Here is a 25,163-nt window from a genome sequence, read left to right as displayed (position 1 = left end):
TCGCACGATCCTCGAATCCAGCCGAGGCCGTCGCATCCCTGATTGCAATCGACCGAGCGCTCCATACCAGTTACAGAATTTGCACTGGTTAAGCAGAACACGACTTCCTGTGCTGGACATATTCTGTGTCGCACACTAAAATATCGCGCCCATTCTGCGCGGCAGCCGTTGAGGTCAATCGCAGCCCTTTGAGGCCCAGGGACGTTACCACGCGCTCAAATACCACCACCTTGTCTCAAATTTGCCGCCACAAAGACAATCGGAGGGACCACGTCGCCTTTGTTCTTGGACAAACATTCACCAAACGGCTTAGAAATCGCGAAATCTACCTGCCGCTAGCATTTTTCCAAGAGGTCGCGACATTCCTCACCTCTTTAACTCCTCCAACATGAACCCTCAACATTCCGGAGCGGCGACGCTGCCCAAGGGCTTCCGTTTCCATGACCCGGATCAGCAAAACCCCAAAACACCGGAGCCTTCCGCCATGGACGAGGAGCTTCAGCCACCCTCGCCGCCGCGTCCGCGGTTGAGACTGAAAAGGCGCGTCGCATCCAACTTGAACGCTCCAACGACGCACTTCCTCGCGTCAGTTGCTGCCGCCGACGTTCCGATTCCCAGCATCGAAGAGCCCGATTCCGCTGGTCCAGACACGCACACGCAATTCTCCAGCATGACTTACCCCGTTATTCACAATCTCAATGACCTGGACGGGCTCGCCTTACATAAACTTCGCGGAAGGCGTTTTTCTCCACCCAAAACGCCAGCGCCTGGCGCCGCTCCCTCACTATCCCCTAGACGGTATCCCAACTGGTCCATCGACTCTGCCTTCAGTAGCGGCGAGTCTACCCCGGAATGCGAGTCCAGTCGGCCATCGACCGCACGGTCCACGCAAACCAGCGCTTCCCTCTTCAGTCGCTTCTCCCTCACATCAGAAGACCTGCAGTGCATCAGCCCGGGAACTGACGCGTCCGATCACGTCAAGCACTCGGTTTTCGACGCAGTCGAAGAGCCTGCCGAACCATCGTCTTCAGCCAAGCAAAAGACGAAGAGGAGAAAGGCCCCTTGGACCAAAGCGATGAGCGACCACCTTTGGGCTACCTACCTTACCTATCTACAGGACCCTAAGGTTACGCCGTTCCGCACCGCCAAGAGTGGCGTGCCGCCTCATGGGGTTTGTCTTCGTGTTGCGAGGGAAGCGAAGAGAAGCTGGAGAGGCCCCAAAGGTGGAAGAAAGTCTCTCAACCCCAAGAGTGGAAGCAACACTCCTACCGTCGAGACCTGTACCTTTTTGCAGTGGCCACACACTTGTGCGTCCACCCGAGCTCATTTGAGAGACCTTTGCAAGCTCAAAGCCGCTTCATCGTCGGCCCGTACCAGCAAGTTCCTCGCCAACAGTCCGACACCTTTCGGCCGAACGGCGGCGCGTTTCTGGAACCGGAGATCCACTCCGGCCCGGTCTCCGTCCGTCTTTTCAGCTCACGACATGTCCATGTCGCTTACTCTGAGCACCTCGGAAGTCATGCAGCCCCAGGGTCCTCTGGCGCAACTTACTAAATCGAAACCCGAACCTGTCCAAGAGACGATGACTGAGCCATTCCCGTTGTTTCCTATGGAGTTTTCCAAAGTCGACACCCCTCTCGACGACCGACCACGACTCGGGACACCTTTCATGGCCAACAGTTACGGGCCCAGCTCAACTGGTGCGCTGGCTGCCTCTTCAGTACCGCAAAGACAGAACCAAAGTCTTGGCCACAGGCGCACGTTGCAGTCGCCGGCGCGTCTGACAAGAAGTCGATCGAACACGCAGAAGCGCGTCGGCCGGCCCAGACAAGCATCTCATGAGCCGCGCAAGACCAAGCGACCTAGTCTTGTTTCCGACCTCTGGACTGAGCCGATGCCATCCGAGAGTCTACCCAAGACACCGGTCAAACCAGAAGTCGAGTTCAGCTCCACAGATAGGAACTCACACGACGACCTTTTTGTACCTCGTACAAGTCTCAGTGGGCTCTTCACAGCCCCTATGCAGATACCTGCGCCCAGACTCCAGCCTGCCAACCTGCCTGACCCCTTTTTGGCTGCGCCAAACGCACCTCCTGCAAGGCTTGGATCGCCGTTCCCCGGAACCAAGACCAGCTTCTCATTCCCGAATCGTTTCACGCAGCCAGAAGAGTTTGATCATGGCACTATTCGCCCGTTTGCCACTATTCAGCAACAACCCAGCGGGGATGGCGGCTCGGCTCCTCCTCGTAACCTGGCTGACCGCCTGGCTTACATTGACGAGCGTCTTCGCAACTTCAGACGCCGGGACAGCAATCGTCGCCGGTCTGAATCACCTTTCTAGTGATATATTTTCTTTGTACATGTTGCTACGCCCGTTACTCTCACGACTTATGAGTCCATGCGAGTTATCTGCTCGATACCCCTGTGGAGATACTCCTGCAAGGACATACCCCTCGACTGGTACATAGACGACAGCACGCTTTGATGATGGCTCCGATATTTCCTTACTTCACTTCTTGCGGACACATTTGCTTCACATATCGAGGGGAGGTATAACCCTTCCTGGCTTGGAGGACTACTTAATGGCCACTTTGCTTGAGATGTTGTGCGATCTGGACGATATCTCCTTTGTTATTTGTTCACTTCTGTCGGTTCTCCGCAGCCCGGCTTCTTATTGACGATGGACATGACGAAACGACATTCGGCAAGGACGTCGGATATTTTATGTACGTATCGACGACTGGGCCTTGTATGGGGTTCCGGGGCGTTGTTTGAGTGAGAAACTCACCTCGACGAAGAGGCATTCAATTCAGTTGGAACAGAAAAAGAAAAAACCCAGTGTGAAGAGGAAGACAGAATAGTCGTTTCTAGACAATTGGAAATGAGGCATTACTCTCTTTCCAAAAGATTGTTCCCGACGTCAGATGAGGCAGGTTCTTACCAATGCTGCCTTGATTCGATGTCTTTCACTGATGAGCTCGAAAAATATCTCCCAGTCCTACGAATTAAAGACGCTTTCGAACTGATTCCATGCGGGGGAAATACGAGAGGTCTTGCCTAGGTATTATCTCGAGCCAAGACGCCAGTGAGGTGATGAGCTGACGCTACGTGGGATGGACGACGCCTCTGTCTTTTTGTCTGACTGAAAGCAGCCGGGCCATTTTCGATGAACGAAATCGTGGATCAGTGGAATCCATGACGCTGTTTGGCTGTCTGGCGTAGTGATGGAAGGTGGAGATGTTCCTGACCTTTCCTACTCGTCTTTGATGGGCCATGGGGAATTAATTGAATACTCAGAGGGGCGGTTGAGTCGAACGGGTTGGTGATTTGGCGTTGGACTAAAATCAGTGTGGGAAAAAAAAAATGAAAGAATGAGTGAGAGGAGGGGGGAGGGAACATGCCAAGGTCCTTTGCATTCGGGGCCGAATTATCCAGCCGAAATTCACTGGCCCCTCCCCTCCCCTCGTGTCCGGGCGGACCTGCAGAATGCGTAAGTCGGGGAATATGTGTTCGGATTACGGAATATGGTGCGGGTGCTCGGGGATCGGAGGGGTATTACGTGCTAAGCCTACAGAGCTCGGGCCCTTCTAACTACTACCCCTCGGTTCTACTCGATAGATATATAAGCTCGAGTAAATTTTACTTATTTCATTATTAATCTATTTTAATATTAATATTACGGGCTAATAAAAGAAGCGGTTAAGCGGTCTATTTATACCAATAGCCATCTTAAAAATTAAATATAATTAATTAACTAACTAGTAAAAAAAAAACTTAAACCCCAAAAAGTAACTAAAATTGTTATTAAATGAAATTGATTATAAATCCGTTACGTGAATAGTTAGTAAATTAGAATAATTTGATACATTATTTGTTGATTTATTATATTCTTTGTCTTTCTATATACCTATTTTTATTTAATTATTAGTCTTATTATCTATTATTTACGCTAAAAATAAAACTACATAATTTAATTTAATTACTTATTAAATAACTTAGGGTCTTTATAATACTATTAATGACTAAATTTAAGCGCTTTTAATAAAGCTATAATAACCTTAATTTAATGGATATATTATATAAAATAATTAGGCTCGTTATAATAAATAACCTTTTATTTATAATATTAGTCTTAACTACTTTTATATAACATTTCATTATTAACTACAAAATAAATAAATAAAAAAGCTTATAAAATAGCTAATATAATATCAAAAACTAATACTTTATAAGCCTTATAAAATTTAAAATTATGGAAAATCAACGAGTTTAGATATATTTATAAAACATCTATAGCCCTTATATTCATTAAAATATTAATATATATTTCTTATATTATAGAGTACTAGTTTTAGGGTACTAATTAGATATAAGTTTTAGAATTTTAGTAAATATTCTAAGTTTAAAGATAAACTCATATTAAATAGCTTAGCTAATTAGAAAGGGTGGATTTTAATTACCTTAGGCCCTTAGAGATATTACGGGTAGAGGTAGGTCGAGGGGGGTGGGAGGGTAGGAGGGCCGAGCTCTATAGGCCTGGTACGCGATACCATAGGAGGCCGGTGATGTTTCAAGGGGTGGTATCCGTACGCTGGGAGTGATACATGTCTACTTACTCCCTAGGCCGAAATCCGAGGTTATCGTGAGAGACACAGGTCCGTACTGCTCGAATAACGGAAGAGTGACGTTGGGGTGTGATTCAAGGAGTTTAAGTGGAATTCGATATCGGTTTCTTGTGAGATTTCGATGGGCGGAGGAGGAATGTGGATTGGGAAACGGGTGGTTTTCTCCAAGGGGGGCAGGTTTGATCATTTGCGTTCCCTCTACGTTGGGGAATTGACTGCTAGGTAGGTATCGGAAATCTTTCGAGGTGAGGGAGAAGGTGCCACGGTGCTTCATTGCGTCTCGGCCGAGTGCCTGTGCCTGTGCTGGAATTCCTATGGTTATCGTGAAAGCTGCTCGGCCCGGTTTTCGCTCGCGTGCTTTAGGCATGTCCCCGCGTCCCGATGTCCCGGGGAATGTCAGGGAAACAACTGCATTCGGATCTCCGGCGAGCTTTCTTTCGAACTCTCAAATGTCTCTCTTACCTAGGTACATTCTCTCCGGTTCGCGAGAACTGCGCCTTGCGGAAAGCATGTGTTGGTCGCGGGAAGTCTGGAAGTGTTTGCCCTCTCATCAATCGCCTTCGCTTTCGCATTGAAGTGTAGCGTCTTTCCCTCCCCCCCCCCCCCTCGTGGGAAAGTCATTGGAATGTCGGCAAACTTTGGAAGGGCCGTCCCATATTACACCTCCACGTGTTCGGGCTACGTCCAAAAAAGCCTTCCCCTTCGTCTCGGTTTGTTTCAATACGGCCTTTGTATCATTTCACGCAAATGCCGAACCGGAGGTGTTCGTGGTAACAAGGAAGTTTTCGCCATTGAAGAACTCAGTGATGTATCCGTAATGTTACTGCCTGTACTTGTCGCAGTCTCTGGCAAGATGAAGAATGTGAACCATTACTTCAAGAGGTCGTGATTAATGGGGGGACGGAGAAGAATGCGCCTGCTCTTACAACTTACAACGCGGGACCCGAACGATCCGGTCCACGAGAGCGCCACCGGTGTCCAACGCCCGGGGCCAACCAACACGTTCTTCCTAGAATCTCCGAGAGCTCTCTAAGGTACCTGTCTGCAGTTCCCCCGCGCGCGCGTCTGAACACCAAAACCGTTCTCCAACGGAAAATGGCGTCGGGCATAGACTTTTCTGTCATCTAAGCGTTTTAAGCCTCAAGCCCGACAGGTCCGCCAGGCTGGCATTGGCAGAGAGCTCCGGAAACGCACCGTCTTTGCGCTAACCCACACGCACCGGCGACGGACTTGATCCTCGCTCGTGAAATGTGCAAATGAAGCGATGACGGCTTCTTGGGTTCATGACTCTCCCTTCTCTGGGGGAGTCTCCTTCAGCCTGTGCCTGTACATGTAACATAGGTCTGGGGGCTTCCATTGTATCTATATTGCATGGCTGTCATTATCAAGTCTGGTCATAATTGCTCACTGCTCGTTCTTGGATGATCGTCAACGACCACGCTAGACTTGGAGCTGGAGCTGGAGCTCTTTCTTTCCCCAGACTTTGGATCAGCGCGTGACGGTCGAGATCTGCGGAGTATTTTAGTGTAGTAGTACCTAACCACATGCGAGAACTAGCTAGAGCTGTATACTTTTTTCCTTTTCATGCTAAATTCTGACAGGGCAGATCACTGCATAGCTTATTGGGTTCCCAAAAGATCCTTCTGCGCATATTGGGTTCGGGCGGGTTACATGGCTATCTCTCGATCGGTGCCAGCGTCACAGTGCTTCTTTCTCATCAAGGCCAGCCGCAGCCAAACGGATCTCTCGAAAGAAAACTGCGCCGCTTCTCCAACAAGTCACACTTCAAGTCCTTTACTTTGCTCCACTCCCCGGATGCCACCGGAGAGGCTCAGCAAAAGTTGTTGGCAAGTGGTACGCCCGGCTTTGGTGCTGCTGACGGCGTAGACAACGCGAAGAGGGGGGGGGACGGAAGACGGACATATCGGCCGGTGGACGACGGGTGACCAGGCATGCAGTGTTTCCATACCGGCAACAGTGGACTTTGTCTCTCTTCCGATCCCCTGCTCCATTCGGTCTCTCTGGGTTTGGTACAAGGCGCGGCTCGGCGTAGTAGTCGGGCGTAGAGGACGATGTCATTGACGTTCCGGAACTGCATTTTGTCACGCGATTGTCTGTCTGCCTGTTCCTCTCATCCTTCCAATCCAAAGAATTGCATTATCTGAGGCCTTCTCTAGAATGGAAGAGTTGCGCTTCAGAACAGAACGTTAGATTGGCGGGGCTGCATTCCGAACCACTCAGGCAAACGATCCCTGGCACTTGCGCGTATGCTGGACCAGAAATCTGCCGGCCGATGAGTTACCCAAGCTTCAAATACCTCGTCTCAAATATTACGGACTGGGCATTCCTTTCCCAAATCCCACGGTCTTATGGGCCAACACTCAACTCACTCTCGAGAAGAACCACGTTCAGACAAGGGGCATAATTAGGGACATGGGACGGAAGAGAGAGGGGGATGACAAGGGGGGGGTTCAGGGCCCAGGGAATACGAAAATAAAATGATCTCCGTGCTATTTTAGCTCCTATTCCCACAACTCTCTCGCTGCCTGTCCAGTCTGGCGTGGAATGAGGGAATCCGCCATCCCGCGTAAACTACCCCAACTCCAAGGGCTAAAGAAGTGAGAAAGAATGATCGTCCCTACTTTTCACCCGTCATCACCACGCTATGCTCGTATTTACCATTGAGGAATACCCCCCGTCTAGCCCCATAAGGCAACGAGAGCTCATTTCCCAAACCCAAAGAAGGCCTCCCAAAAAGAAGTTGGGGAAGACCTCTCTTCTGTACGGATACTAGGGCCTTTTCAGCTAGGTATGGGGGTCTTGCGTTCACAAGCGAACCAGCGTCCGTAAATCCAGTCAATTTCGCAGGATAACGTGGATCCATACAGGACGCGACGGGAGTTCCTTACTTGGACCATGGTTCGGATAGTTCGTCCGGACGGAAACCTCTAAGCCGGCGGAGGACGATGGAGAGACGTGAAGGGCCCGGCGGATCATGTAGGTATGCAGACGCAGCTAACGCAACGCATCTTGTCCGTTTGTCAAAGTGCTTACCTACTTTGAAGTCGAGCTGCGAGAGATTGCAATGCGTCGTCTTTCAGCCCGTAGAAACTGTTTGCAACTCTGTAGAAGTCCTCTCCCCAGATACATACAACTGCACATCATATCCCTTGTGCAATGCTTGGGGGAATGGGCTCAGCATCATAAACATCCAGTTCAAGATCCCGAACCCAAGAGAACGGGAAGATGGTGCGGGTTCATCCAACCTCAACGTCGGGTTGTCGCGTGCGCGCAACCCGGCCGCGCGCGTGTAAGTTGCGTCCGCTGTCCGCGCATCCAAGCCAGAACCCTGCGCTGACAGTTCATAGTCCCGAGGGAAACACCACACAAGGGAGGGAGGGGGGATTGGATCCCGTCATGACGGTATCGATCCCGCCGAAAAGCCAAGACTTTAATGCTCCAAAGAAACAAAATCCCACGAGCTACCCTAATTTAGCACCTTGATTCAAATCCAGGCTCTGTCCCTTGTCTGCACGCGTCGAAGCTGGGATTGACTTCTGGGATTAGGGGGGTGTGAATGGGCCCTTGGAGCTCGCTGCTGCGCAAAAGGAGAGGAAGACGTGAGCGGGAGCCCATAGACGTGGCTTAATGGCTCCCCAGGGCTGAGCCTCTCTCTTCCTATTCCTAATTCCTCTCTTATTCCTTTGCTGTGATCGTCAGTCTGCCTAGCTTTCTCGTCATCCCTTGCCTGATAATGTAGCATTCATCCGGGGGCATTCTACCTAGGCCTCCCAAGAAAGCACCACCGCATCCGTCGAGAGATTCATTGCTCACGGTGCAACAGCCAATGTTCAGGTTCCCTCCCAGCTTTCGAAGCACACAAAAGTCGTCCAATGATTGTCAAAGACAATATCAAAGTCCCACCAGTGTAAACCCAAAACTAAACCCAAAACCAAAACCAAAACCAAACGCTTTCACTGATAAACTTTCCCACGAACTTGACACAACCCGTGATCCGAACGAACCAAAACCTTGTCCTGATTAGGAAATTAAGAGCAAGAAAAAGCGACTGGGTGGGAATCCGAGAAACCACTCTATCCGTACAGGTCTAATCCCAGCATCCGTACTCCGTACATCGTGGGCTAATAGGTTCTCCGTACCTCTCGATCCCAAAGGTCTGCCTTACACCGCACTAAAACAAAAAAGTGTGGCCTGCCAAAAAAGCTGTGCACCCGCGCCTCAGTTCCCCCCCTCCCCCCCGACTCCCCCGGGCCCCTGCTCGCCGGACCTAAACACTTTCCCTTGGCCCCCTTCGCCCCGTGGCCGCCCGCCCCCCTTGGCACTCGACCGAACCACGCCTCATTCGTTTTTTATCCCACTCAGGTAAGGGCATATCAAACACATGTTCCGGGAACGGAAATTCACTATTCAGTAAACCCCATAATCATCATCATCATCACTCCCTACGTACCTTACAGAAAGAAAATAAGGAAGCAGGAAGGGGGGGGGGGGGGGGGGGGGGGGGGGCACGCACGGGGGAAAGGGAGGGGGTAACTGCAAGGGATGATAATGACGGACTTTGTGTTTCCTGTGGGCGGTGGGCCTGAGCTTGGCCTGGGGAGGGTACGGGAACCAATAATTACAGTGTACCTTGCTCTGTAAATGAACACAGAGAAAAGAGAACTGAGTGACAAAAGACAGAGACATAATCAAGAAGTGCAAGTCACGCACTCAGTCAGCGCGGGGGGGAAGCACCAAAACGCAACCCCCCAAAAGAAGCCAAAGCGGCGTCAAACCCAGGTGTCACAAGTCCGCCCGGGAATGGGGGAAGTAACGCACAATACCTCGCTAACGTAGACAACCTTGGTAGAGTGTAGTTTGCAGTTGTACCTGGTCTGATGACCCAGACAAGCCAGCAGGAGAGGAACGAGACCAAGCTTTTTGGCACCAAAAGGGCTTTTAAGTAAAAAGCTTCCCTTTCTAAACCCCCTGTACCACACCACCACCAAGAAACGCCCGGCTGCCTACCTACCTACATGGTACCTAACCCAGATCAGAAGCACAAAAGTCAAAAGGTTCGGGATTGGGGTACATGGTAATACATCGTCCAGAGTATAATATCGTGTCAGACCGCACCACCCCGTTTCCCCTCCATCCTCCCCTTCCTTTCCGTCCTCTTGAACCTGTGTCTTGGCTTATTATTATCCTTTTTTTTTTTTTTACTCTATCCTGCTTAAGGTCCTTGAGGACTCTTCCATATTACGACATACGACGACTGGTGGTGCTCGGATAGAGTGCTCGACTTACACATCCCGCCTACACGGATAACCTGGATCCCTTCCTCAAATCTCCGCCGATCATCCAACCAACCAACCGGTACCCTCTCACCAACACCAGATCAACTTTTTGTGATCGGCTCCTCGGAAACAGTCACAGCTTTAGAATAGGGAATCGAAAAAGTCCAGCAAAAACATCTTCTGTCTTTCTATTTGGAAAAAAGTAATCCAGGATATCCATCCCCCCCCCCCCCTACTGGGTAGTTGAATATGTACATTCAAAAAAATATGGCTCGTCCCAGCATCATCGTCTCTATGCTCGTCCTGTCGCTCTCCGGAACCGCGTTCGGCAGAGCGAGCTTCTTCGGCAAACAGCAACAACACGACGCAATAACGGATTGCGCGCGCGTCGATGCCCCGACTTCCTTGACCTGGCTTTTGCAAGATCAACCCTTTGAACAGGAGGATCCGTCCGCCTTTTTCTACGTCAACCAGGATATTGACGCGTCAGGTAGGACTTCTTTTTTTTTTGGTTGCTTTTTTGTGCTTTCTTGTCTTTTTTGGGTTGGCATATATGCCTCTCTGGTGTATAGTTTCCCTGACAAAGGAGATTTTGAATGAATGAATGAATGTACTCAAACGGTTCTCTTTTATAGGAAACAAGGCGAACAGAGTCGCGCAACTCGTCACCTTTGGCGGCGTCCAGGGACAACAGGAATCGACCGAGTGCCGCCTCCTGTTCAACATGCCCGAGGACTCAGAGAGCTGGGAGCTGATCCAGCGCGAGGGCGCCACCACGATGCGCGTTTTCCGCGTCCCCAGCTACGAAGGGGACGATTCCGTACGCCAGAAGCAGAATCTTCTGGGCACCGTCCTGGTCAAGCCCGGAACGCAGTCCATTGATCTTGGCCGATGCGACGGTAGCGGCAGTTTCGTATTCGAGCTTGCCGACGCGGGACGCAGTCGCGTCGCCTTCCGCCAGGCATCGAAGCCGAAAGACGGATTCGGTGTCTTCATGGCTCATGGGTGCCCGGTCCCTAGAAGGACCGAGTCTGAGGACCTGTGAAGAGGGGTGGTGATTTCGAATGACGAGCTGAAGAATTAGAATTTTGGTGCGATTTGGGTCTTTATAAGTTTGGTTTTCCGCCGAACTAGACGGGCACCCTCCACCCGTGGAGGTTGCCCACGTTCACACTCTCTTAGAACACCTGCGCTGTGTAAGGCATCCGCTCTCGGCGGAGGTGTGGTTGTGGTATCCGCATATCGCGACGGGAATGGCCGCGGCTTGGTTCTGGAGCGACCTCCATCACCAACGGCACGAGCAGGAAGTTATCCAGCTCCCTGCTGGCCGTGGTATGGGGACACCTACGTTCGCCGACGGCAGCTCGATGGCTGTGGAACGAACATTGCCGGAAGCCGAACTGGCGCTCTTCGTTGCGAAGCTTGTTAGCCGGGATGCGCAGTTGAGGGTTCTTGATGCGTGTGTCCAACTTGCTCGACTTCATCTTGCGCAGGTGCGAGGTGAACTCGTTTGCGAAGTCCGGGAAGCGTTCAAACATCTCCTGAAACCTCTCGAGCCCGCCATCGTCCTTCGCGATCGACGACGAACCTCCCGCAACGGACCATGCCACCATCGCTACGGTCCACCTCCGAATCCGCATCGAAGACTCTGCATCGCACTGGCCGTAGACGTATTGGACGAAGCGAGGAGTGACATCCCAGTCGCAGCGGAGGTAGATGTCTTGCAAGGCATCAATCGCAAGGTCTTGCAGGTGATGCAGGTCGAGCCTGGCAGCGAAGATGTGAAGGCGGACTAGGGCCCAGTGAAGTCGTTGGCATGGGACGCCGGGGGCATCACAGACGAGAGTGATCATCTCGTCGAGGTGTCTGCGGAAGCCGTCTCTTTGGTGCAGCCATACTACGAAAAGCTCGAACATGGAGGCGGATTCGTTGGGAAGGCGGATGGTCGACTTTTGTTGCGGCAACCATACCGGCACTGGTGTCTGGTTGGGTGTCACCTTGACGCCGGCTGGTGTAGCATCCAGTTGGTCCTCGAAGAAGGGGGCAGCGTTGCTGAGCTTCTGCTTGTTGATGCGGAACTCCTTCATCTTCTCGCCTCGACCGACGAATACGCGAGCCAGGTTATCATCCTCGTGTGATGATCTGGGATTGAAAAGGTCAGCTCGTGTCCAGGAACATTGATGTATTACAGGAGACTTACACGGTGGACCCCGATGGTCTGTGGAAGATGCCCTGTGGTCTAGTCATGGGTGCCATTGTGAAGATAGTGTTCCAGCACTTGGTATAAGAGCCAGCTCTGGATGAGAAAGTAAAGTAGAACAAAGTACTAAAGAACTTGAAGAATACAGAAAACCCAAGAGCACACTAATGAAAGGCCGTTGACTTCGTTTGTTACCTTCACTCTCCCAGAGAGCTTGAGAAGAGAAAAGAGAGAGCACACCAGAACTAGTCCTAGATGGATCCGAGGACGCTCTTCATTATCAATTGCTCCAAGTCTGGATGCAACTTGAGCAGGGTAGAGGCGCCGCAGATATGGGGAACTTCACGGTCACACACGAGCTTCTCTAACACCATGGCCCCTGTGTCGTCTGCCAAGTGCAGTGTATGAATAAGCTTATACGTGATAATCGATGTTAAGCCAGTTTCAGAAAGGAGGGTATAAGGGTGTGGCTGGCTTGGTGCTCAGCCAGGGCTCTGCTGGGGCTTGTCGGGAGTTGCTGGGACTCTTGCTGCATCTTCAGCTTAACAGAACGCTGATATGGGGCAGCGATTCACGTCAAAGACGAGATGATGCTGCTTGGGACGGTAGGGGTGTTGGTTTCAAACGTCATTGTCAAACGCCCTGAGTGCATTGGTGTGGGAGTCGTGCCGCGCGAAGTGCTCCCTCAACTGCTTCAGGCGACAGGGTTGTAGGCTGTGTTCTCGTGGGACACGGCTGTAGCGGAAGCTTGGGGCATCTTAGCCGTGGCTGATATAGGACCGGGGTCCGGTGCTTGGATGCATTCCTTGACGTTCCCGCCGAGCCCTGTCAAGAACTGTCTCGTCTGTGCAGGCGATCTCCTGCTTACACCTGGCTCGGAGTTGCAATCGATGGTTTGGCGAGAATTTTTTTTTGGCAAGCCAAGGTGCTCGATAATCTCTCAATCCACCCTCAGATGGTGCAGTGGTGGTTTCTTGATCTCCTATTTTTGGTGGCGTTTCCTTTTTATATACACAGCAAAATTAACAGTTCAACTGATGCCTTGGGACGGGCGTGTTGTGTCGGACGAAAACATGAGGCGTCTTGAATCGTCGTTTCCTTGTCAGTTGTGGCCAGTAAACAAGCTAGACAAGCCCACAAGAAGGATCATGTTTCGGTGCCACCCACTATCCTGGACTGTAGCGCGGGGAATACTCGCTCTGGCAGGCTGGCCCATCGTGATTGCTTGACCCTGTTGAACTCGGCTAGTGATCATAGCTGAGGGCATCGCCAGCCAGCGTCATTGCGAAGGAGGTCACTTCAATGCTCGAAAGCACTAGCTCTCGTAGCTGGCATTGACGGCAATCCAAACTCGAGGAGTCTAAAGATGACTGCGCCGTCGTGTTGTTGCATTCCAAGACCCAAGCATCCGTCTGATGGTGCTTGGATCGTCGAGGCAGTGCAACGCGGGCGGGAAAATCCTGCTGCTCATGGAGGAGAAAGACGGGATGCTAAGGTCCGGGCACCTATATCGCTACCATGCGACGTTTGGTTTCAGTCGTGGAGTTGAGAGTCTGGAAGAGGTTATGGAAAAAGTGAAGGCCCGTATAATACGAGGTGCAGAGTCGGAGACTTGAAACTGGGTCTCGGCCGGATTCGACGCTAGGCGACCCGTGAAAAAGAGTCTAAAAGTCTCCTTGAGCCCGCTGCCCTTGGTAAGGGGGCCAAAGGAGGCTTGCCAGGTCGAGCACAGGGCATCTTGTGGCCGGGCCGGGCGGCAGCGTTGGAGGCGGTGCCCATTGAAGAGCCCGGTCATTTTCAACCTGCAATATCGGCGCGTGCTGGCTCCGATGTACGGGTATGGAGAGGTGGGGTTGGCGGTAGGGGGTTGAGAACTCGAGAATCGAGAATGAGACCCCGACCCGTAACAAGAGGAAGAACCGGGAGCCAGGGTTGTCGCTGGGAAGGTTTTGCGCGGAATTTTCTGCGTGCTCCATGCTTCCAGTCTCCTACTCCAGTCTGCTCCAGTGAAGAGAGTCTAGAGGTAGGCCGTAGACCCAGTCGGTGCCATTCGTGCCAGTCAAACTATCAACCAGACTGACTGGATCCTGGATCTTTTTTGCCGCCGATCACGCCATTGCGGACTGCCCCAGAATCGAAAAATGCGTCTATGGCGGCCGTCTGAGTGCCCCACGCCGCTCTGGTGTTAGCGGATGGGCAGTGTTGGTGATCTTGAAAGAGTCGACGTCGGAAGCTTCAACTGCTCCCACGACCATCAATCGAGCGACACGATGTTTGGTCCAGACTGGCGTGGTATGTCTTGCATCTTGGTGCATCGAGGGAGACCGTTATAAGAAGCGGTGACGAGTGGCGGCTGAAGGTTGATTGGCTACCGTTGTCGAAGAAACAGATACAATGCGAGAGCTGTGACAACTTCGAGGCGGTCTCGACGTTTGACCTACAATTGCTGTCATAACCTCAGTTGAAGGAGGGGAGGAAAGGCTCGTCCAATCGAGGGAGACAGTTGACGCGTGAGGGTGAGACATTGATTGACAAAAGTAGACAACTCAGGAATGCAACATGCATCATTTTCTCGATAAAGCAAGACGAGGTAACACAACCGCACAGCTAGTGAAGCCGCGAGAGTCAAGAAGCGGTCGTCGACAACGGTGAGGACGTCCACAGGTAGCATGGAATCCGAGGCGGAGGTTCCTGAAGCAGAGCTCGACACGCTCGAGTAAGGTCACCCCAAGCCCGGGGGAAAGGAAAAAAAGATGCGGCAGGAGGTGGAGGATTGAGCGAATGGAAAGACGCGATAGCAGTGGAAACGGGGCGCACAAGCTCAAGTGGATTACGTTAGTACCTGAGGCAAAGTATCGAGCGCGCACGTGCCGCGGACAGCATCGAGCACGATAAGCACAAGGCGTTAAGGTAAAAGGTGAGAAAACGCTCTTTCCCTCAGGCTCTGATTTCTATACGTACCTTGGGATATTCTCACGAATACAGGAAGGCACGAGCAGGAACAAGCAGGAACGAGCAGGAACGCAGGCTGGAGGTGCATTCCCCGACTTGCCACACCGCCCTTCCATATCGAGGCAGGTCCCCTGCGTTCCTGCCGCGCTCAGGTGGGATACAACCAATAGGGAAACGACTGCCCCTCCTTCTTGAGTTTCCTTTGCTCTCAGGTTCCCGTCTATTGTTTTGACTTTGGGTTGCTATTCTCACATTTTCTGAACTTGTCATGTACAGTACATGGACAACCTCAACTTGCCTTTTGCCCTGCCCTAAGGCGCTTACCTCACCTTACCTTACTTTTGTTGGAGTTGCCGTCTCATGCATCAACAGGCACGTACAGCCAGTAGTCTCAGATTCTAGGCCATTCGGGCCATTATCCTCAGGCACACCGACGCAATGGGTGAACAAGCGAGGTGGCACGGCATGTCAGCTCGCAAGATGGAAGGCAGAAGAAGATGATAATCTATACGTAGTACCTAAGGCGCAAAGTGACGGTGACAACTCGAGCTTAGTCTTACTCTTACTGTGTACGTTGCCTCTCGACTGGGGAACTGAGGGGCACTAACAGAGAACAATGGGTGGCTTGTGCGTTGCCGCCGGGAACTCCGAGTTAAACATGATAGCTTCTGATAGCTCATGGTAGTGACATTATTCAATTGTTGTACCCCGCCATCAGCGGCCCAGAAATGTTTCTTGCTTGGGTGGATGCGTCCAAAGACTTGTTCCCCAATCGAGTCTCCAGCTTCACGCCACGCCGCATTCTCAAGGCGTGTCAGAGGGCCGTATCTCAAGGGCAATCTGCGACAACCCCTCCTTCCCTTCCAAAACTACCCCACCTTGACGCTAAGGGACCACGGTGGGAAAAGAATTCTCGCCTCATTTTTTTTCCTTCCTGGGCAAGCACCAAGCATACGCAATGGAGGGGTAGGAACGACCATACCACCATACATACTAGGAAGAGGTGGGAGGAACTTAGGCAGGAAGGAAGGAAAGCGAAGGAAAGGCATGGGAAGAAAACTCGTAAACCAACAAGACAAAATCACCGGGTCAATGGCTGATCGTAGGCTATACCGTCTGCGTAGCGTAGGTATGTCTCCGTAAGGTCTCCGTATGGTAGGAAAAGGGAAATCCCAAAGGGACCAAAGGGAAAAGAAGATCCAAAGCCGACTTCGCTCTCAATTGACTGGACCCGGGACCCGTCACCCCAGCCACTGAGCTTCCATTGCTGTGCTGTTGCTAAGGTACCCTCACCCATCTTCCGCCGTACCTTCGCACGCAATTGCCCAATTCACCGACCGACTCGGCCACCTGGTAAAGTTTTTTTTCCCCTTTCCACCCTCCTCTTCCGACTACTTCTATTAACCCCTCCTCCGCCTTCTTCCCATCCGTTTCACTCTTCCCTTCTTCCTCCTCCCCTCCTCAACCGACCTGTCTTCCAAATTCTTTCTTCCTTACCTTGCTTCTTGTCGGCGAGGTAATTTTACACAACGCACATTTCCGTCACCTTTGAATACTTTGCAGAGACAAGCAACAGCATCCAAAATGGTTCAGTCATCGGTCCTTGGTTTCCCCCGCATGGGTGTGAACCGTGACCTCAAGAAGGCCAACGAGGCCTACTGGGGCGGCAAGCTCTCCCGCGATGAGCTCCTCGCTGAGGGCAAGAGACTCCGTCTTGCTCACTGGCAGATCCAGAAGGATGCCGGTGTCGACATCATCCCCAGCAACGACTTTGCTCACTACGACCACGTTCTCGACCACATTCAGCTCTTCAACGTACGTGACTCACGTTCCCCCCTCCATCCATGACCAATACCACATAGAATCACAAGCTTACGAAACAATCAGGCCGTCCCTCCTCGTTATGCCGAGACCAAGCTCGAGCCCATTGACGAGTACTTCGCCATGGGCCGTGGCCACCAGAAGGATGGCATCGACGTCCCCTCTCTGGTAAGCCCCGCCCCCGCCCCCGCTCAAACATTAAGCTGTTGGGAAAAAAACCAACACCAAAAAAATAAACCCAAAAAAGCTTGGACCATGTGCTAATGGGTCCATCAACAGGAAATGGTCAAGTGGTTTGACTCCAACTACCACTACGTCAAGCCTACCCTTCAGGATGGCCAGACCTTCAAGCTCGCTTCCGACCCCAAGCCCGTTCGCGAGTTCAACGAGGCCAAGGCTGCCGGCATCACCACCCGCCCCGTCCTTCTCGGACCTGTCTCCTTCCTCCACCTCGGCAAGCCCGACCGTGGCCAGTCCGTTGACCCCATCTCCCTCCTCGACAAGCTCGTCCCCGTCTACGTCGAGCTCCTGAAGCAGCTTAAGGCTGCCGGTGCCGAGACCGTCCAGATCGACGAGCCCATCCTGGTCTACGACCTCCCCCAGAAGTCCAAGGACGCCTTCAAGCCCGCCTACGAGCAGCTCGTCGGTGCTGGCCTCCCCAACCTTGTTCTGGCCACCTACTTCGGTGACATTGTCCACAACTTCGATGTCCTCCCCGCCATCAGCAACGTCTACGGTCTCCACGTCGACCTTGTCCGCAACCCTGAGCAGCTTGGCCCCGTCCTCGAGAAGCTCGGCCCCAAGCAGGTCTTCTCTGCCGGTGTCGTCGACGGCCGTAACATCTGGAAGACCAACTTCCAGCGTGCCATTGACACCGTCAAGCAAGCCATCGCCAAGGTCGGCGAGGACCGTGTCATCGTCTCCACCTCCAGCTCCCTCCTCCACACTCCCCACACTCTCGCCTCCGAGAAGAAGCTCCCCGAGGAGGTCTACAGATGGTTCTCTTTCGCCTCTGAGAAGGCCTCTGAGGTTGCCACCATTGCCAAGGCTATCACCGATGCCGCCTCTGTCCAGGCCAAGCTCGATGAGAACGCCAAGGACATCCAGTCCCGCGCCACCTCTGCCCGCACCAACGACCCCAACGTCAAGAAGCGCCAGTCTGAGGTCACTGAGGCCATGCACAACCGCAAGTCTGAGTTCCCTACCCGTATTGAGGCTCAGCGCAAGCACCTCAAGCTTCCCCTCTTCCCTACCACCACCATCGGCTCCTTCCCCCAGACCAAGGAGATCCGTATCTCCCGTAACAAGTTCAGCAAGGGCGAGATCACTGCCCAGGAGTACGAGAAGTTCATCGAGAAGGAGATTGAGGAGACCATCAAGATCCAGAACGAGCTTGACCTGGACGTCCTCGTCCACGGTGAGCCCGAGCGTAACGACATGGTTCAGTACTTCGGTGAGCGCATGGACGGTTACGTCTTCACCACCCACGCCTGGGTTCAGTCTTACGGCTCTCGCTGCGTCCGTCCCCCCATCGTTGTCGGTGACATCTCTCGCCGCAACAACGAGCCCATGACCGTCAAGGAGTCCAAGTACGCCGCTGCCAACTCTGCTCGCCCCATGAAGGGCATGCTCACTGGCCCCATTACCTGCTTGCGCTGGTCTTTCCCCCGTGATGACGTTCACCAGTCCGTCCAGGCCCAGCAGCTTGCTTTGGCCCTCCGCGACGAGGTCGTCGACCTCGAGGCCGCTGGCATCTACGTCATCCAGGTCGATGAGCCCGCCCTCCGTGAGGGTCTTCCCCTCCGCACCGGATCCGAGCGTGAGGCTTACCTCAAGTGGGCCGTCGACTCCTTCAAGCTGTCCACTGCCGGCGTTGAGGACTCCACCCAGATCCACTCCCACTTCTGCTACTCCGAGTTCCAGGACTTCTTCCACGCCATTGCCGCGCTGGATGCCGATGTCCTGTCCATCGAGAACAGCAAGTCTGACGCCAAGCTCCTCCGTGTCTTCGAGGACAAGGCCTACCCCCGCCACATTGGACCTGGTGTCTACGACATCCACTCCCCCCGTGTTCCGTCAGAGGAGGAGATCAAGACCCGCATCGAGGAGATGCTTGCCAACGGCCTTCGCCCTGAGCAGCTCTGGATCAACCCCGACTGCGGTCTGAAGACCCGCCAGTGGGCTGAGACCAAGGCCGCCCTGGTCAACATGGTCAACGCTGCCAAGTACTTCCGCCAGAAGTACTCCAACTAAGTTTGGGCAGTTGATGCGGTGTACATGAGTGTGATTTTGGTGTTGGGTGGGAACGATAAGTCTTTTCAACAGACAATGACGTGGCAATACCCGCGGGGATGACCGGAAAAACAGGGGAAGGTTACGGGCAAATTCAACATGGGCGTTCTTTTTTCAACACATCTCCACGGCGTTTTGCAAGCGGGTTTGGGACTCAGGGAAAAGTAAGGAATTCAACAGATACCGCTTTCAGGGATGGGTCCTGAACGGATATAGACTCAAAGAGCCCCTTAACGGGCCATGGTCTAATGTAGTATGTTCATGAATACATGAAATTGCAAGGTTCAATCAATTGGTCTCGCCGCGTTCTCGTGCTCTGTTGATTGTGTGGTAGGTAAGGGTGACATATGGCATAGCTGAAGCAGTTCCTATGTACGAATACTAGGCTCTCGAGGCTGGATTCTTCGCCAACGGGTTGGTGGGTGACATGAGCAAAGGACATCGGTTTTACCTACAGGCATAAGCATTCGGATACGACATGGGGTGTCTGTCACATTTGGTCGTATAGCCTAGTCAATAGTTAACATTCCGTAAAGTTGAAACCCCCGCTGCCGGATGAGCTAGTCTTCGCAGAAGGCTTCGAGAAAGAAACGGCGCTTCATTAACCAGAAACTCGGTTCGCAACTTGGCGAGGACCGGTAGGGGAAGAGGGATGGAGGGGTAGATTGGGCGGCTGCCGATTCGGCGCCACGGGGGAGGAAGGGGAGAGGGGGACAAGTCGGACGGGAATGACGCCACTCGGGGGACCCACTCCAGACAGAGGCCGCTTTTTACTCAAAATTATTCCCGGTCAACAAGAAGGAGGGAGGACCTGCAGAGTGCAGCAGGACTGACGCATGCCATTCTGCAATTACTCAACAAGCACAGGATGGCTTCATTGAAGAAAGAGCAAGTTGATCGCCGCACAGAAGGTGGGCTGTAGGGCGTTTTGGTAGGGCGTTTCGTCGGATAGCAGACACGGCAGGCTGTCATGGACGCACTTTAGACCGAGCTGATAAATCGACTTTGTTGTTAAACTTGCTGCTTCGAAAGATACCCCCACTATCCTGGAGCATTGAGCTTAGAGATAGAGGTTTCGATCCAATAGCCGTTTTCGCCATGCTCCATATCGCCTTCTAGGTGCCGAGGTGTTTGTTATCTAATTACCAACCAACCCAGCCCGCTGCCCGCATCGACAGCTTTACAAATCAGGACAAGTCGCCCTCAACTGCTGTGACGCCACGGAATATGGGTTCCCGGGGTTGGATCCGGCGCTTTTAGCCTTGTAGATAAAACCCCTTGACAACCCTTCCCAAACTCCGTCCTTCTGCCCGCTTGCCTGTACAACAGTTCATCAACTCGAAACCACTGGCCAAACATCCCGCCCCTCCCCTTCCAAAACGAAGCATCGCGAGAAAACGCCGCAAAACACAGCACCTTATCCCCGCATAACCACACTCGTCTCTGGTCTCCTCCTGCGCAAAGAGAAAAAAAAAAGACGTAACCCCCGGACATACAACCATGACCGGCACCGCCAACAAGGCCGCCCCAGGCGTGCCGTTTTACACCCCGGCCCAGGAGCCCCCCGCCGGAACCCCCGTCGACGCCCCCGCGGCCCCGACGCTCTTCCAACCCCTCCAGATCCGCGACCTGACCCTCAACAACCGCATCTGGGTCTCGCCCATGTGCCAGTACTCCGCCGACAATGGCCACATGACGGACTACCACCTCGTCCACTTGGGCCAGTTCGCCCTGCACGGCGCGTCGCTGACCATCATCGAGGCCACGGGCGTCGAGGCCCGCGGCCGCATCTCCCCCGAGGACGTCGGTCTGTGGCAGGACTCCCAGGTCGCGCCGCTGAAGCGCGTGGTTGATTTCATCCACTCGCAGAATCAGGCTGTGGGCGTTCAGCTTGCTCATGCTGGCCGCAAGGCGAGCACGTTGGCGCCGTGGATTACAGAGACCAAGGGCAAGGCTCTGGCGCTGGAGAGCGAGGGCGGGTGGCCTGACGACTGTGTTGCGCCGAGCTCGATTCCCTTTACCGAGGGATGGGCTACGCCGCGGGAGTTGACTGTTGGGGAGATTCAGGGTGTGGTGAAGGCTTTTGCCGAGTCTGCCAAGAGGGCTGTCGAGGCTGGTGTCGATGTCATTGAAATTCACGGCGCGCACGGCTATCTGATTACAGAGTTCCTCTCTCCTCTGACTAACGTAAGTTCCGGAACCCCTTCTTGGTTCTCCCCTCCCCCCCATGATGTGCGGCACAGAAAGTACTGACATGACCTAGCAACGCACCGACAAGTACGGCGGCAGCTTCGAGAACCGCACCCGTATCCTCTTTGAAGTCATCAAGGCCGTCCGCGACGTCATCCCATCCGGCATGCCCCTCTTCCTGCGCATCTCAGCGACAGAGTGGATGGAATACGACGGCAAGCCCTCATGGGTAGTAGAGGATTCCATCAAGCTCGCAAAGCTCCTGCCCGAAGCCGGCGTCGACTTGCTCGACGTCTCCTCGGGCGGCAACAACGAGGCCCAAAAGATTGAGATCTCGCCGTACTACCAGGTCAGTATCGCCGGCAAGATCCGCGAGGCGTTGGCCGTGGAGGGCAAGAAGTTGTTCATCGGCGCCGTGGGCATGATTTCGAGCGGCGAGATGGCGCGGAGCATTGTGCAGGCCAAGGGGTCCGGCTCTGCTGAGGCGAATGGGCATAATGGTGTTGATCAGGGGAATGCGGCGACGTTGGAGGTAGATGAGGAGCATGGGCAGGTGACACAGGCGGACGCGGTGTTTGTGGCGAGGCAGTTTCTGCGGGAGCCGAATTTCGTGTATAAGATTGCGGATGAGATTGGGGTGCAGATTAAGTGGTCGAACCAGTACCACCGGGCGCCGCGGAGGAAGCATTGACTACATGGTCGGAAGAAGGAGGGCGCGAAGCTCTGATAATAGAAGAAGAGATGAAGAGGAAGAAGACGTACTGATGCGGGTGAGGTTGAAGGAAGAGAAGAAGATGAAGATGAGGAAGTAGTAGTCTGCTTAGACCCAGACAAGATACACAGCCTGACAGAAGACGTTTGCAGCGCTTCGAGGTGGAAGAAGAAGCGTATAGAGACGCCGAGATCAAAAGACGCCGAGACTTCTGAGAGTCTAGAAATAGAATTGACCAATTCAAACCCCTTACTTTTGATGTACTCTGATAAATCGCATAGCTCTGAGTTCTACTTCCAAGCAGTTGATCAAGTATCTCTTGTATTGATGAGTTTGAAATGTATCGACGAATCCTATGAAGATCACTGCAAGGCAGACCGACGACCTCGCTGATCTTGAATAGGGTGTCTATCGCACCTCCCCAGGACTTCTCTGTCTCGGGCAAAACGTTGCCTTTGGGCCTATTTTCTTATGGAGTTTCTTCTCGTGTTTCTGATGCCCACCGTGCGTACCGCTTGAAAGCGGTTGAAGATGGTCTTCTTCTTCGCTCGATCTTGCCCCTCGTTGTCCGCTTCGCCAACGTGAATCACTCCTATTTAAAGATCGCTTGCAGCAGTACTAGAGAGCATGAGTTCAACTTTCCGGGTCGTTGCGTGTCTTTCCTCTAGAGACACTTACGGACAGGTCTTCTACCAACACAATCAACTTTGTAAATTGACGACGATACTCCCTCTAAGATGTAGGTACAGAGAGGAAGCTAAGTTTTCAGTCTCTTGCCTTGAGATGTATGTAATTAAAGGTCGGCGCAGTAGGAGCTTAATTCAAAACGAACATGCGCTCATGACAATAAAGAAAATTACGCCCATTCAGTACTTAGAAACGAAATCCATGTTTCCTTTGAGACAACCCCAAGAACTCGGGGGCAAGCTGTTCGTGGACGCATTCTTTGTTTCCATGATTCACTGTACCGTTAAAACCTTCGGCTCCAAACACTCTCATTCAAATCTAGACAGGGTTGTTTTTCGATCAAGTGTGTCGACATTGGTCGTCCATTTCTATTCACCAAGTTCGCAACAAGACATAACTACACCCTTAAAAAGCAGGCCTCCTGGTGATTGCATTGACTCTCAAACAATGCACAGATTTTCTCTCCCTCTGCGGCATCATCTTCAATGGTACACCACTCCTCTCTCAGGACGCAGTTGCTCCGTCACCAAATCGAATCTAAGCCTTACCCCAATGATTCGACCGAGAGACTGCCTGAACCTCGTCCTCCTCCACCACCCAAGGCGGTGATACAATGCAAAGCAGCGCACCCAAAGCCAGCACCGAGGCCGGCAGTGCAGCCTGTGCGGCCGTGGTGGATTAACGCAGACGGGGACGTACTCATGATTGACATATTGAACATGCGCAGCAGCTGGGTCTTTGACATGGACGGCGATGTCGTTATGGGAGGATGCGGAGGGGTAGGATGGGAAGCGCGGTCGCCGCCCGTGCTGGGTCCGGTGCCGGCTGTGGTGGTGTCGGACAAGTCGGGGATTTCGGGGTGTTCACTCCCACCGCGACCCGATCCGCGGCCGTATGCAGAGGTTCGGCACAGCATGGCGATTTCGTGCAATTGATGGCGAAGCGCCATCCAACGCATGCAAGTTATGAACCAGCGCGAAGGGGACCAATGAGCAACGGCAAGGGTGTTTGAAATGAAGCAGATAACCGGGCAGTATCATTCCATCACACCTACGACCTAGTATCTGCCTTCCCCCGCACTTTTGTAGAACAACTCTCCAGTTTTCACACATCTCGCGATAGCTTGATGGGTTGCCCATCATGGCGGATCTAGGCCAGCTCTCTCTACCTGAGATCCAGGACGATATCCATCAGTTAGGTAACACGAATCAACCCCTATCTTACATGTCATAGGTACGTTAGCTAATCTTGTGCTTCACCCACAGGCAACAACGAGCCAAATGTGCGGCCACTCCTAAAGGATCCAGCCACGCAAATAAGACTATTCACCATCTGGCCCGGAAGCCAAGGAAGTGCGGTTCAGGGGGAATTCAGTGTGGCTACCCTCAACGACGAACCCGTCTACCAATGCATATCGTATGTTTGGGGCGACGCCTCTGATACCAAACATATTTCGGTGGATGGAAAAGAGGTCAAATTTACCACGTCTTTGTTCTTGGCTCGGCAACGAATCAGATCTGAGCAGGAACGCATCACTCTTTAGGCCGACGCGCTGTGCATCAATCAGGATGACCACGAGGAGAAGCGCGTACAGGTCGACATGATGTTCGACGTTTACAGCAAATGCAGCAATTGCCTCCTGTGGTTGGCTGAGGTTGACCTCCTCGAAGGGGAGCTCAGCTTGGACGTTGCTCGCTATGGCCTGGAATTCATCGAATTCCTAGACTATGCCAAAGCAGAAGATGCTAGCTTTTCGACGGCTGAAGGTTTCAAGGAACTCGATCTTACGATTCGAAGCCTGGTGAAATGCCAGTGGTGGCGGCGAGTATGGATAGTTCAAGAGTGTGTCGCTCCTCCCATGGCGACGTTTCTTTGGGGGCCCTTCACGATCTCGCGATCGCCGTTGACGAACTTCACTCTTAACTACGCGAATGTGATTTTTCCAAGACTAAAGGGATGGACACTTGCCCAAGAGGAGTGGCCTATAGATGAGGCAATTGCAACGCTAGCAGGGCTGACCACATCACTCGTGAGGGCTTCTATTGAGTCAGGGCCGCAAGGAGTTGGTGAAGAAATCACTGGCTTCCTTTGGGATACCTGCTACCGCCAAGCTTCGGATCCGCGCGACAAGATCTTCGCTCTACTGCCTTTCATTGCAGGGGCATTGCCGAGCGTGAAGTCAAGCAACTACGACATCGACTGCGATGAGCTGTATAGCCGAGTGATAGTGGATCTCATCCAATCTTCTCAATCTTTGCTTCCACTCGTGGGACGCCGGCAACGTGAAACGCCCTTGGAGGAACCAACTTGGGTTCTAGATTGGCGTCACAAAGGAATGACAAAACCCATCAATTCACAGCCATATGAATCAGCTGAAATATTACGTC

The 25,163-nt window shown here is 52.8% G+C and overlaps 7 protein-coding genes across 7 annotated transcripts; 6 read left to right on the top strand and 1 right to left on the bottom strand.

The window, feature by feature from the left end:
- Positions 1–388: 388 nt before the first annotated feature.
- BDP81DRAFT_314644 (uncharacterized protein) lies at positions 389–2,341 on the top strand (the record flags this gene model as incomplete). Its single annotated transcript, XM_060584014.1, has 1 exon — positions 389–2,341. One exon carries the CDS (start codon positions 389–391, stop codon positions 2,339–2,341), a length of 1,953 nt encoding a protein of 650 aa, XP_060447852.1.
- Positions 2,342–7,087: 4,746 nt separating this feature from the next.
- Positions 7,088–8,136, top strand: BDP81DRAFT_423763 (uncharacterized protein). The gene is made up of 3 exons (XM_060590095.1): positions 7,088–7,434; positions 7,514–7,935; positions 7,994–8,136. Exons 2-3 carry the CDS (start codon positions 7,592–7,594, stop codon positions 8,127–8,129), a joined length of 480 nt encoding a protein of 159 aa, XP_060447851.1. The 5' UTR covers positions 7,088–7,434; positions 7,514–7,591; the 3' UTR covers positions 8,130–8,136.
- Positions 8,137–10,189: 2,053 nt separating this feature from the next.
- BDP81DRAFT_314230 (uncharacterized protein) lies at positions 10,190–10,967 on the top strand (the record flags this gene model as incomplete). The annotated part of the gene is made up of 2 exons (XM_060583977.1): positions 10,190–10,412; positions 10,558–10,967. The coding sequence occupies 2 exons, from the start codon at positions 10,190–10,192 to the stop codon at positions 10,965–10,967; spliced, it is 633 nt and encodes a 210-aa protein (XP_060447850.1).
- Positions 10,968–11,100: 133 nt separating this feature from the next.
- BDP81DRAFT_448071 (uncharacterized protein) lies at positions 11,101–12,178 on the bottom strand (the record flags this gene model as incomplete). Its single annotated transcript, XM_060592252.1, has 2 exons — positions 11,101–12,064; positions 12,123–12,178. The coding sequence occupies 2 exons, from the start codon at positions 12,176–12,178 to the stop codon at positions 11,101–11,103; spliced, it is 1,020 nt and encodes a 339-aa protein (XP_060447849.1).
- A 4,260-nt stretch (positions 12,179–16,438) lies between these two features.
- BDP81DRAFT_199258 (5-methyltetrahydropteroyltriglutamate-homocysteine S-methyltransferase) lies at positions 16,439–19,424 on the top strand. Its single transcript, XM_060582528.1, has 3 exons — positions 16,439–16,889; positions 16,962–17,063; positions 17,175–19,424. The coding sequence occupies exons 1-3, from the start codon at positions 16,659–16,661 to the stop codon at positions 19,146–19,148; spliced, it is 2,307 nt and encodes a 768-aa protein (XP_060447848.1). The 5' UTR covers positions 16,439–16,658; the 3' UTR covers positions 19,149–19,424.
- A 1,263-nt stretch (positions 19,425–20,687) lies between these two features.
- On the top strand, positions 20,688–22,068 carry BDP81DRAFT_315030 (NADH:flavin oxidoreductase/NADH oxidase; the record flags this gene model as incomplete). The annotated part of the gene is made up of 2 exons (XM_060584055.1): positions 20,688–21,374; positions 21,451–22,068. The coding sequence occupies 2 exons, from the start codon at positions 20,688–20,690 to the stop codon at positions 22,066–22,068; spliced, it is 1,305 nt and encodes a 434-aa protein (XP_060447847.1).
- Positions 22,069–23,916: 1,848 nt separating this feature from the next.
- BDP81DRAFT_392577 (uncharacterized protein) lies at positions 23,917–24,822 on the top strand (the record flags this gene model as incomplete). The annotated part of the gene is made up of 4 exons (XM_060587725.1): positions 23,917–23,974; positions 24,042–24,232; positions 24,320–24,601; positions 24,811–24,822. The coding sequence occupies 4 exons, from the start codon at positions 23,917–23,919 to the stop codon at positions 24,820–24,822; spliced, it is 543 nt and encodes a 180-aa protein (XP_060447846.1).
- Positions 24,823–25,163: the final 341 nt, after the last annotated feature.

This window comes from Colletotrichum phormii (genome assembly GCF_030913505.1).
Source record: "Colletotrichum phormii strain CBS 102054 chromosome Unknown BDP81scaffold_6, whole genome shotgun sequence".
Taxonomy (NCBI): Eukaryota; Fungi; Ascomycota; class Sordariomycetes; order Glomerellales; family Glomerellaceae; genus Colletotrichum; species Colletotrichum phormii.
The sequence above is the reverse complement of the archived record's forward strand: the minus strand, read 5'-3'. Positions and strand labels throughout refer to the sequence as shown.